The sequence below is a fragment of the Cyprinodon variegatus genome, unplaced genomic scaffold (assembly GCF_000732505.1).
Source record: "Cyprinodon variegatus isolate N-32 unplaced genomic scaffold, C_variegatus-1.0 Scaffold1151, whole genome shotgun sequence".
Lineage (NCBI taxonomy): Eukaryota > Metazoa > Chordata > Actinopteri > Cyprinodontiformes > Cyprinodontidae > Cyprinodon > Cyprinodon variegatus.
In genome coordinates, this window is record NW_015151604.1 from 93,272 (window position 1) to 106,547 (window position 13,276).

The window sequence follows — 13,276 nt, forward strand, 5'->3', positions numbered from 1 at the left end:
GGGGTGTTCGATCGATTCTGAGCCCTAGGAGTTACGTTTCTGTTGGTGCAGACGGACGTCTGTGCAGTGCACTGCTTGTTGCTAAGCTACCGAGCCTGCACTTGTGATGGATAACCTCAGTTGTTTAATCTGAAGCAAATTAAGGCTGCAAATCAAACAGGGAACCACTTTCAGATCATCTGGAGCGGGTCTCAGCTGCAGTGCTGAGTGCTGCCCGAAGGCTTGAAGAGAAGGAAGAAGGGGAGGAGGAGGATGTGAGCAGCGGTGGAAACATGATGACGGCTGGCCAGAGCAATACATTACACCACATCTGCAAATCCGCTTTATTAGGAGAAACAATACAGAACACTATAATCATATCACGTAAGACTTGCAATCAAAGATTCATGCACTTGGATGTTGGGAATTTAAGGGGATGGATTTCTTGTTCACGTCTCAATTTAGTCAAACTGCTACAATATATTGCTCTGGTGGTAAACAACTGAGCAAGCAAGCGAGCTTAGCAACACCATAAGCAACAGGAACTGCAATACTGCACACTGAGAAGTGGAAATAAAACAAGAAACAGCAGAACAGCGCAAGTGGAAAAAAAAAAGTTTTTTTTTTTCATTTTAATCTTTAAAATGATGACCATTGAATGCATAACCATGCCACAAACAACAACTAGATTCACTGTCTTTTTTATGTAGAATAAGATTATCTTCATTGTTATGAATTCATTCGTTTTCATCAGTAATTCTTCAGGTTATAACCAATGCTGCAAGACTATACACAGGCCCCGGCGCCGGGAGCTCAATGCACTTACACATCAAGGATAGGAGAGAGAGAGAGCGAGAGAGAGGGAGAGAGAGAGAGAGCGAGAGAGGGAGAGAGAGAGAGCTCACAATGGTCAATAAGTGCACAAAAAACTATTTTTTCTTTTATCTGAGGTTAAAAACACTGACAAGACATCCATTGTCAGGCAATGAAATGATAGAATACTGTTACTGTAAAACTAGACCCTTAAAAATACTGACCGCTCGCAGCCGAGATTCACCTGAACGGGACTCGAGTCTGCAGGGGTCTCCCTCATTCTGCAACGCCTCGTTTTTTTTCTCCTTCTTCTGCAACATCCGGCTGCAATGTATGGAGTGAATTATGCTCCATTATTCTTGCAAGCAAAGAACTAATTTTGTAAATGGAAATTGAAAAAGAAAAACACAATTTGTAAATGTATATTTGAAAAAAGTTTCATTTCTGGGAACTATTTTAAAAAATAGTTTCCGGAAATGAAACTTTTTGGAATAACAAATTAATAATATTTTATTTTTATTTTTCAGAATGTTATTTTTTTAAATATCTCCTTTTCAGATTTACTTTTACAAACTGCATTCCTTTAAAGTATGTTTCTCAGATAACCTTCCCTTTACTTCAAGTGAAAACATTCACTCTTGACCAGTAAAAATGTTGCTTACATCCATACAGACCAATAGAAATGCATCCTCTCTCCTCTCTCCAGAGGAAAGCCCGCCCCCGTTAGTGAGGCGAATGTGATCTGTCAAATGCGGTTAAAAAGAATGCCTTTCATGGAACTCAATCTGAAAAACATAATAATAATAAAAAAAAAGATGAAAAAAAAAAAGAATTAAAGGAAATATTTGATAATTTGATAAAAAATCGAATCGGAGAAACCAGAAAAGTTACCCTCAAATCCGTTTTTTGGGGGGGGTTAAAAAATCCTCTCAAAGGTTCATTTTTGGATTGCATTTTTATTTTTTTTATTTCCGTTTATAAAAGATGTTCTTTGCTTGCAACAATAGTGGAACCAAATTCACTTGATACATATACACCACAAACACAATTCAAAGCCAAACTGTGGGTGTCTGCATGGAGTTTTTCATCAGCTTGGGCCCTGTTTGGTCAATAGAAATGTCAGGATCAAACTGATGGACATCTAATTTGTTCTCAAAGCTTTTTCTTCCTTTTTTGGTCTCTGCTGTGGAAACATAAACACTTGAACAGATCCTGAGATCATTGAACTCTAATTACTCCATGCCACACCCATTCCTGTGTGTATATAAGCTTCCCGCTGGGAGCCAAGGCTCAGGACATTGGGACTGAGCCGCCTCCTGCAGACTCTGGAACCGACAGTAGGTCATCCTCTCGGCTGCTCGCCTCCACTGTCTCACATATATGTATATCTTTATACAGAGTAGATGCAGGAACAGTGCTTATTACTGCCCACACAGAAGCAAAAAGAAAAAAAAATAACACATTGTTTTTCTAATTAAATAGTTTCACATTTAAAAAGTTTCAAAGTTGATAATAAAATAGTGAGATGTAATCAGTGAAAAGTAAAAGAGAAGTATGGCTCAGAGTGATGGTATTGTGTGTACGTGTGTGTGTGTGTGTTTGTTTTATTAAAATCTAACTTACGTTGTCACCTTCTACTTCAAGCTCTTTCTAAAGACAAACAGAAACCCTTCTGGTTATCTCTACTGGCAGATAGAGACTCATCCCTGTCCTGACGGAAAGAAACCCCAAAAACAGCCTCGAATACAGAAAACTAAATTCTCCTTTGAAGAGCTAAAAAAAACTACGAAAAATCGCTGCATCTCACAGAGACTGAGCTGCCCTCTGGTTAAATCTGCTGAAATTTAAAAGCGAGAAGTTGATTTGACAGTCAAAATCTCAAGCGTCTTTCTTACAAAGCTTTGTAAATCAGCTGGTTCACCCTAGATTACAGCTTCCAGCTCTGAAGCACCTGAGGAGATTGCTGTGTAAGACACCGAATAAGTCCTAAAACCACAAAAAAAACCCTCCAGAGAACTAAACCCTTCCTGAACATGTAGCTTATTCGCTGGACGTTGCTCATTCTTGCCTTTTCTGCCGATGAACTCATAACACCTGATTTATTCTCTGCTTCCTGTTTCCTCCAAATCCCATCCCAGGACATAAGTCCCCCTGAAAAAAATTACTACAAAGTCTCAGTTCTGACTCTGTTAGTCTCCAGCTGACATGTTTACTGTTCATATCGGTGGTTTTCTAACTTACAGAGAACATTTGGTCACATTCGGGCTGGTTGAGAACAGAAGAAATTGTGACAACACAATGGAGCTGTGCTGTGTGTGTGTGTGTCTGTGTGTGCGTGTTTGCATGTGTGTTTGTGCAGAACTACTGAAATACAGACTCGTTACATGAACATGTGACATAAACCCGATTCCCAGCTGACCCCTGACCTCCCTCTTAAATACCCTCAGTGCTAAAATTACACATAAATAATCAAAACTTTCTCCAAAAAAAGTGAGAAAAAAATCATGACGAAAATAAATGGATGGGAACAGGACAAAAAGACTTTGTGCTGCTAAGATGTGCTGTCTCTGGGGACAAATGACAAGTTTATACAATCCAGGGGTAAAGGGGAGTTTGGGGCTAGGGGTGGGGGACCAGCTTCAGTGAAGGTTTCTAAAATCACTTTAATTAGTGTTTACTTGGTAGATCCGCACAGAATAAATGAAACAAGATTAGACTGGGGATTTTATCAATGTCATTTCATCATGTTGCTGGTTCAAGAATTTAACGAGGAACTCATTAAACTGGACCTTATGGGAACCAGAAGTTGGGGAAGGAAGGGTAGGGGAGGAAAAGTTGGCAAAGCAACCCATCTGCACCCAGGAGGCACAAATTTCCTCAGGGAACCTTATTTCTCTGTTACACCGGCCATCATAGTGTGGTGAAAGGACACAACACAGCATGACACCACCGAAACAACACTGCCTGCACAACACCGACCATTCAGTCACATCTATTTGTCTCATTGTGTGTGTGAGTATGTTTGTGTATGTTTGTGGGTGTTGCACTTCAAGAAAGGGGGCTTCTATTAATTGATGATCTCACAGACACCAAACTCATTCTCGTGTCTGCCAGGGATTGTTGGCTTCAGCAGAGATGCACAAACTTTCACCACTAAGGGCCCAAATTCAACACTGCTTTGTTTATCTTTGGGTTTTTCTGGGTTGCAGTTTTTGGTCTCTGTTTGTTATGCTGGTTTTTCCTTGTTCAAGTCAAGGTCTTCTCAATTTTTTTATTGTAAACAATGGGGACCATGCATTGAAAAATATTACGAGAACTTTCATTAGAACTAGAGCAGATTCTATAGTTTAAGGTCAAGTTAAAGGTTCCTCTCAGGACAAACAAAAGCACCAGGGCCACTGATCTGATGTAGACACAAGGATGACGATGGTGTCTGAGCTTTCATCTCTTCTTTATCGTCTTATTTCTGCCTACTCGTGTCTGTATTAGTGTGGTGTTTTTCCTCATGTCTGATGAATCTATGCTGTCCTCAGGCTTGTATCAGCAGCTGTTTGTGTGTGTCTCTGTGTGTATGGATGTGTGTGTGTGTCTGACAGGTAAGTGTGTGTTTTTTCGGGCAGCTCTGGATTTATGTGTAGGCATTGAGGCGTTCTTTGGAGCGCGTGGAGTGGATGTCGTGCAGCTCCTGCTCCTCCTTCGACTTTATGTCTTCGTACTTCTGCATCCTGCTGGCGTCTTTCAGGTAGCCCCAGTTAGCAGACAAAGCCATCAGGAAGTGGACCTGAGGGCAGTGAGGGAAGAGTAAACGGAGATCCAGATTATTAAAGGAAAAAAAACTGGAAAGCCCATAAATCCTACCCACTTTACTCCCCAATGATAAGTTCTAACCTCACTCTGAGGAAACAAGGGTTTATAAGGAATAGGATGTCTTAGATTAAGCCTTTTAAATGCCACGTGCACAGGCCTACAGTACAAGCATAGTCTCCTTCCAGTGGGATGTGCCTATTGCATCTTATAAGGAAGGTGCCCAGGACGTTTTAGCCACTAAAAGAAGAAGCTTATTTTAGCAGGGGTGTGTCCCAATTCAGGCTGTGCATCCTTTCAGCTTTTTCGAGCTGATTTGTGAGAGAATTTTTCTGATCAGGCCAAGTTTCATCCTCATCGTGCGTCCGTGTCTTGTAGTATACAGGGAGTATTGAGCGGCGATCAGTCTCTCCTGACCACCTCCCGATCAGGAATCGTAAGGTAAGGAGAAAATCAAACATGTTTTGAATTCAATTGGCACTCGTAAGGTGTTCCTGGGCAAATCCTGCAGATCTACAAGGGCCTATGAAATGATTTTCCAGAACTTCACACACAGTGCATGTGCAAACAATGGAGTTCTTCTTCTTCTTCTTACAGATTGAGAAGTCAGACCAGTGGCATCTTTCAGCCCTGAGTCCAGCATGTGGTTTATGGACGTAGAGTGTGAGCAGTTAGATTGCATCGATATTGGGCCATACAGTAAAAGAACACACATTGTGAGCTCTTAACTTTTAAACCACATGGTTTGATTGTACAGTTTGAGCTTAAGCTGAGTATGATTAGAAATATCAGCCAGTATATGCCTAGCCTTAGACATGGTGTGAGGATGTCTGTCATCCAGAAGAGGCTTGTAGAAGATTTGCTTCTTCTCCTCATTCAGAGGACTTAGCTGAGGTGGCTTGGCCATCTTTTTCTGATGCTCCATGGATGCCTCTCTTGGGAGGTGTTAAATGCAGAGCCCAGAGGACTGCACTAGACAAGATGGAGGGAGTATTGCCATTTATCAATATGTTTACTTGTGCGTTCTCATGTGCTCGTTAAACGTCATCAGCCTTAGCCCTATACTGTTCCAATTCAAAAGAACAGCAGACCGAGAATGGACAAAGTCCCCGGATGTCCTCCCTATTTAGCGAGTATGCATCAGAGCAGACTTCTGTTCTTGAGATTGATACTAAGTTAAATTAAGTTAAAATTCTATTTTCTGTTGTCTATGTTCTATAAAAGTATGTTTTAAGATAATTTGAGGCGAGAACATTACACTTTTAAGCATCACTATATGGCCGTTTACCGATTTATTGCGTGATTAAACTTAAGTTGAGAGTACCGCAGCAACCGACGGCAGCCAGGGCTAACCGCAGCCCGTCTGCAGCAGCCGGTCTGCTGTAGCCCTCTCTCGGCATAGTCGTGTGAAGGACCGCTGGCTATTTCTGGCTGATTTCTGTTTATCTGACTGTGTTAATTATTATTCCCCCACTAAATAAAAAAAGGTTAGAATTTATTATAGTCTAGAGACTATAAATAACAAGAGGTGAAATGCAGCTCAGATGATCCGAGCGTGTGGTGACGTCACAAGTACGCTTTTGTTTCAATTGACCCAGATTTATGCTGCTTGCTCCCATTCTCCCTGAGTCCATACTTTTCTCTGTTCTTCTCAAGAACATAATTGGAGAGGACACGAGTCCGTAGTCACGTTAAAGTGAATTGATAAACGGCCCACGTCTCTTTGACTGGCCTGGTTGCGTTTCAGCTTTCCCTCTGCAAAGCTGGAGGTACCTGGGGAGAGGGAAGTTTGGGAGTTTTTTCTGAGCCTGCTGCCCTACTGACCCAGTACCTGATAACCCTAAGATGACCAGAACCACAGTAATGCCTTTGCAAAAGGGTCATAAGATGGAATATGAAAGTCAACCTTCTTGGTAAAGAGGCAACAGTGGGACTACCTACTCCTCCATGCAGCCCGCCTAAAACGTTTGAAGTATTTTTAAAGTGTTTTTTTATATGTTATGAGGATTTCATGTCTACTCTAGTGTATGGATCCACACTGTGAGGTATGTCCTTAGTGCAAGGCAAAGTGAAATAACCTTTGGAAACGTTGGTCCTTCAAAACTCATTTAAGTTTGAACTTTAATCCGGTTTGAGTAAAAACTTGCTTACCATGGCGATGACAGCGGCTCCTGCTCCCGCCAGTGCACACACAAACAGATGGAAGGTCAAGTCCAGCTGTAACACCAAATAAGAGCAAGGTTGGATTTCTGCAGCTTTTCCAATCAGATCCTTACACCTGCATCACATCTGCTCACCTCATTGGAATCACACATCCTGAGGAACTTCTCAGATCCAATGCACACCTTCTTCTCCTCCGCAATGGTCACTGCTCCTGAAAACATCAAAAATAAATATGCACAGATTAATTATTATTCTTATCCTCTTTTCAAGGCTGGAGCTTGACTGTTACCCTATCACTGGGTTCCTTACATCTTCCCTGTCTGTTATTGTAGAGAACTGGGAGGAGAAAAGTATCTTATGGATCAGCTCTTTCCTCTAACTCATACTTTTCTCACCATGGAAACAGTGGACCCATGTCCAGTTCTAGATGTTGAGCAGTAGGTGGCAGCACTGTTCAAGTCTAATGTAGCATTTTGTCTAGTGTGGACAAGCAGCAGAACAACATGGAGGACAGAGCAGTGATTACATCACAGAAATCATTGCCTAACCACAGAGCAATGTGCTGGAAATACACCAGCAATTCAATTCATCCCAGGCCTTCATGATACGTGAGAGATTTCTCTATTGTTTTTTTCTTTCTCAAAATACATTTTATACTTTTTTTTAATATATATATAAAGAAAACCATAGCCCATCTTCCTCAGAGGAGATATAAACTCACTGGCCACTTTATTAGGTACACCTGTCCAACTGCTCGTTAACACTTAAGTTCTAAGCAGCCAATCACATGGCGGCAACTCAGTGCATTTAGGCATGTAGACATGGTCAAGACAATCTCCTGCAGTTCAAACCGAGCATCAGTATGGGGAAGAAAGGTGATTTGAGTGACTTTGAACGTGGCATGATTGTTGGTGCCAGAAGGGCTGGTCTGAGTATTTTAGAAACTGCTGATCTACTGGGATTTTCACGCACAACCATCTCTAGGGTTTACAGAGAATGGTCCGAAAAAGAAAAAACATCCAGTGAGCGGCAGTTCTGTGGGCGGAAATGCCTTGTTGATGCCAGAGGTCAGAGGAGAATGGCCAGACTGGTTCGAGCTGATAGAAGGGCAACAGGGACTCAAATAACCACCCGTTACAACCAAGGTGGGCAGAAGAGCATCTCTGAACGCACAGTACGTCGAACTTTGAGGCAGCTGGGCTACAGCAGCAGAAGACCACACCGGGTGCCACTCCTTTCAGCTAAGAACAGGAAACTGAGGCTACAATTTGCACAAGCTCATCGAAATTGGACAATAGAAGATTGGAAAAACGTTGCCTGGTTTGATGAGTCTTGATTTCTGCTGCGACATTCGGATGTAGGGTCAGAATTTGGCGTCTACAACATGAAAGCATGGATCCATCCTGCCTTGTATCAACGGTTCAGGCTGGTGGTGGTGGTGTCATGGTGTGGGGAATATTTTCTTGGCACTCTTTGGGCCCCTTGGTACCAATTGAGCATTGTTGCAACGCCAAAGCCTACCTGAGTATTGTTGCTGACCATGTCCATCCCTTTATGACCACAATGTACCCAACTTCTGATGGCTACTTTCAGCAGGATAATGCGCCATGTCATAAAGCTGGAATCATCTCAGACTGGTTTCTTGAACAGGACAATGAGTTCACTGTACTCAAATGGCCTCCACAGTCACCAGATCTCAATCCAATAGAGCATCTTTGGGATGTGGTGGAACGGGAGATTCGCATCATGGATGTGCAGCCGACAAATCTGCGGCAACTGTGTGATGCCATCATGTCAATATGGACCAAACTCCCTGAGGAATGCTTCCAGCACCTTGTTGAATCTATGCCACGAAGAATTGAGGCAGTTCTGAAGGCAAAAGGGGTCCAACTCGTTACTAGCATGGGGTACCTAATAAAGTGGCCGGTGAGTGTATTTATATGTAGTGAAGAAAAATGAGGGAACGGTAAACACACTTATACACACTTAAAAGACATTCCATACAGATTAATATTTAATTTTAAAGAGGTGGAAACATTTCTTCTAGATAATTAGGCCTGAGCTGGATGTGTCTCCATGATCATATCTAGGAAGGGTTGATACTATTTTATTGAAAATGGGAAATCTTACTCGCATATCCGTACATTTATGATGTGTGTGGGTTTTTAATTTTTTAGCTGCAGTGATGGATGTGAAAAGAGCACTAAACTGGGCTGTCTCTTTTCAATATTTGTATGGTCCCTGCATTCTCAAAACTGCACCTTTTTGCTATTCTGATTTTTTTTTTCTTTAAAGAAATTTCATTTGCCCCAGAAGAATAAATGTGGATAGTTTCCGATTCCAATTTTGTAGTTTTCCATGCTAGTGGGGCAAAGTACATTTTTTTTATTTGTCTTGTTCAGATTGAATTTTAAAAGTGTATTCTTGTATTCTACGTTTTACAGATCACATTCTCTTTACTTCAAGCCCAATACAAACACTTCATGCACACATTGACCAATAAAAATGTTCCTATCATCCAAACAGACCAAAGTAAATCCATCCTCACTCCTGAGGAAAAACGCTTAGGATCAAAATGGATGAATTTTAAGATCTCATATTAATCACTAATAAAAGCATCTAGTCATGAAAACAATTTACAGATGTATTAGCAAACCCTGTTTTTTAAAAGATTCGAATAAAATCTATTATCATCAGTACATCGTCTGCAAATAGCATCATCCGCACTGCAAAGCATGAAATAAAGAGCAATCATAGAAGCATGAGAAAGTCTTTTAAACAGGATGTGGGGACATTTAGTAAATTAACTTTTAGGAAACAATCCATGTTATAACTTCTAGTAATATATAATGTGGTGTCTGATTTTTTGTTTGTTCTTCCCAGATAAAACTTTTTAGAAATAAAAGAGGTAAACATGGAGATACTGACACAGTTTAGAGGTAAAATACTCTGTTTGTAACCATGCATTATGTTCTGTTAATAAACGCTCTGCAGAGGAGGTCCAGTGGGAGACACTGTGTTTGAGTCTGGGGTTCAACTGTTTCTCCTTCCTGCAGGAATTGTATTGATAAGTCTGTATTTCAGTTCTTCTTAAGAAAAAACCTATTTATGAACCCGACAATGGTACTCACCAAACTGACGCAGGTCAAGGCAGAGGTTGGTCCCCTCCACCGAGCTGATGTTCTTACACATGGACCAAACGTTGTAGTACATGAAGACAGGGAGGCTGGTGAACGCTGTCACCCCGAGCCACACCAGGAAGAAGAGGTAGGCCAGAACCATCAGCTGGAAACAGGAAGAAAGGATACAGAGTTAGAGGTCAGCACAGACCAAAGCGAGCTTCCATATTTCAGGTAAAAAGAATCTAACATTTCTCTAGTAGATGACAGTGAGCTCTCAACTCATAGGAAGCTAGTTAAAACAGACAGATTCTCACTTTTGTTCAGAAGAAAATGAACAAGAAAACCTCTCCTGCATTTCCATCCAGTAAGACTATTTGAGTTTTATGGAATGCATTCTTTTCTGATTGTGTTTCATAGATCACATTCTCTTCATTTTTGTTAGGTTTCTGTTTCTGTTATGTTTTTCTTTTGCTCCTTGATTTCTAGTGTTTAGTTTTCTTTTCACCATGTTTCTTTATCCTAGTTATTTGATTATTATTTTGTTGTTGTTTTCTTATTAGTTCCTGTCTTCCAGGTTTTCCATTTGTTGTCCTCTGCTGCCCTCTTGTGTCCTCTTTCTCTTGCTCTGTTTTCTGTTCAGCCCTCACCTGTTTTCAATTCCCTCATGAGCCCTCTCCCTGTCTCTGTCCCCTTTATAAGCCCTCCCTCTTCAGTTCCTGTTTGCTGGATCCTCGTCTAACCTCTCGTCAATCGTCTGTCTGCCTTCCTCGTCTCTTCCTGGTTCCTAGATTTTGGTTTTCCCCTGATGTCTCCTAGGTTCTGGTTTGTGAGTTATTTTTTATTTGGATTTTTTGATTCCTGCCTCAGTGGCTGTGAACCTTATTAAACCACTTAAATTCACCTCTGCCAACTCGTCTCTGCATTCGGGTCCTCCAAAGCTACACAACTTTATGACAATTTTAAGCCCAGTGTGAACACATATTCTGACATGCAGATATACCAGTAAAAATGTGTACCAACAGAAATGTATCTTTACTCCTTACTGTAGAAACAGAATATATATAATGCAAGTTGTAACAATCACAAAAAAAGACAGTAAAAACATTTAAAAAATAAAATGTAAGAAAATGAAATTTGAAAAAAAAAAAAAAGACCCAAAATAAATTTTTTTTTTTTTTTTGGAATAGAATCTAAGAAAACAGCAGAGTTATTGTGAATGCCTTTTTTTTTTTATCAAGAAGTTTTCAAAATTCAATTCCTAGACTTCATTTTTTGTAAATCAAATTACTATTTATTAAACAGATTATTTGCGTGCACAATGATTGGACAAAATTCACTCAGTAAGTCTAAACTGAAGGGCTGGTAGTTTCTCACATTATCATGTCGACCAGTTTGGTCCCTTTCCTCTCCTCAGCAGTGTTTCAGTTTGTCTCTCTTCACACCAAATATCCTCTCACTCTTTGCGTTGCAGGTTTGTTTTTACCAACCATGCCTGCTATCCTTCTGCTTTTGCAGCTTCTTGCATCGTTTGTGGAGGTCTGGACAATAATCACCTGTGAAATCAGATCATGCCCATGACTTTACTCCACATTCTAGAAGAATTTGGACAGAAGCAGCCGTTGGCAGCGAGAAGAGTACCATAGCAGAAGAGTTCTGAGATGTTACACTGTGCCAGTATCCAGTTTGTGATCCATGAGTCAGGTTCACACTGAGACACATAATGTGTCAGAGTGTTTTTCTCTCTCTTGCTCTCTGTTCTGTGTTGTTGTTGTCTCCAGAGGCCAACGTTAGAAAACCTTTTCCTTTTCACGGTTCAGGAAACTACAGATGTGGGCCTATAAATCTTCCTGGCCAGAAGTGGACAAAGCTCATCTGTCTCTGAGTCCTTCCCCCACAGGAATCCGACGTCATAACCTATTTGTTACTAAAATAAAGTGACAAACAGCATACAGTACAGGGAGGCCATTTACCGTACAACTGATCTTCTGATTAAACTGGTTTTTAGTAGTATTGATCATTTCGTAATCATTAATTATATTGAAGAGACATTTTGTATTTGCTAAATAATTTTTATTTTTAGGTTATTAATCATTAAAAATAAGTGTTTCTGTTATCTGTACCTTTAAAGCACATGACTAAACCTCAACCTTTGAACTTTAAGATGTTTGAGCTGCAGAGAAGGGCGTGTGTTGTGGAAGGCCCTCAGTAGGATTGGATTTAGGGACCCTTCTTACTTTGAAATCAAATCCATTTTGGAAATGTAATCAAAGTTTATGAGGCTGATGAAACTTGATGCTGCTGCTATTATAGGACGGGTGGCCTGGAGCTGGTTACGCCAAAATAGTTGCCAGCTTCTCTTCTTTTTCAGCAGATTCTGTCAACCTTTGTTTTGGTTTTTTTTAAGACCTAATCTCTCCAATGACAGAGAAAACACCTTGATGCGTCATACATTTTCGATTATTGTTCTGAATTAACACTAGCAGCTGGTCTAGATTGTATCTGTAGCATCCTTAGCAGTCTAAGTCCGTCCATGGACAGTTAGACTGGGGATGGTTGCAACATTTCTTTTTCTCCAATCAGAGACATGCTATATATGGATGAGTTATGCTATCTTTGTAAAACATGTTGTTTTGAGATGTGAAAGAACATCTTTTCACGACATGTGTTAATGTCATACTATCAATTCAATTAAATTCAGTTTATTTATATAACACCAATTCACAACACATGTCATCTCAAGGCACTTTACAGTTCAACCAGATCATACAGTCAAATTAATTAAAAGTTTTCTATCTAAGGAAAACTGTTTGATTGCATCGACTCGTTGACTCAGATGCAATCCCTCGCACTAAGCATGCTTGTAGGGACAGTGGAGAGGAAAAACTCTCTTTTAACAGGAAGAAACCTCCAGCAGAACCAGGCTCAGTGTGAACGGCCATCTGCCGAGGTCATTCTATCTTGACTGTTTGTATCAATTTATTAATTAGATTGAACCGTTCATTAGTTTAATTAAAATTTACAGAATAAGCATGTACTAAAATCTATGTGTCTAGTTACACATGAGTCGGAATGAATTATAAATAAGGAAAGGAGAAGTTTTATTTGAATCACAAGCACATAAACTAGTCTCTACATTAATTTTGAGCATTTTATGCACATAGATTTTCTACCATGAGCTCATGATATTGAATCTGCATATATAAAACATTCAATCTTGGGCCTCTCAGTAAACCCATCATGACAGGATTTCTGACATGATGCAACTTTAGCATCACCTCGTTCTGGTTCCCTGATTTGAAGCTGGGCAGTAATAAGTGATTTCACAGCTACTCTGAATTTGCTTCTGAATCCATTTCACAGGGTCATTTATGGCATTGCAAAGTTAAGACCTGCCT

At 40.4% G+C, this 13,276-nt stretch overlaps 1 protein-coding gene across 1 annotated transcript in view; it reads right to left on the minus strand.

Annotated features, from left to right (window-relative positions):
- Nucleotides 1-1,702: 1,702 nt before the first annotated feature.
- Nucleotides 1,703-13,276, minus strand: part of LOC107101783 (neuronal membrane glycoprotein M6-a-like) — a 38,316-nt gene continuing 26,742 nt past the window's right edge. The window contains exons 4-7 of the mRNA XM_015400832.1: nucleotides 9,891-10,044; nucleotides 6,894-6,970; nucleotides 6,748-6,813; nucleotides 1,703-4,573 (exon numbers count right to left, since the gene is read on the minus strand). Coding sequence (XP_015256318.1) covers nucleotides 4,421-4,573; nucleotides 6,748-6,813; nucleotides 6,894-6,970; nucleotides 9,891-10,044 — 450 coding nt within the window. The 3' untranslated portion in view covers nucleotides 1,703-4,420. The remainder of the gene's footprint in view (nucleotides 4,574-6,747; nucleotides 6,814-6,893; nucleotides 6,971-9,890; nucleotides 10,045-13,276) is intronic.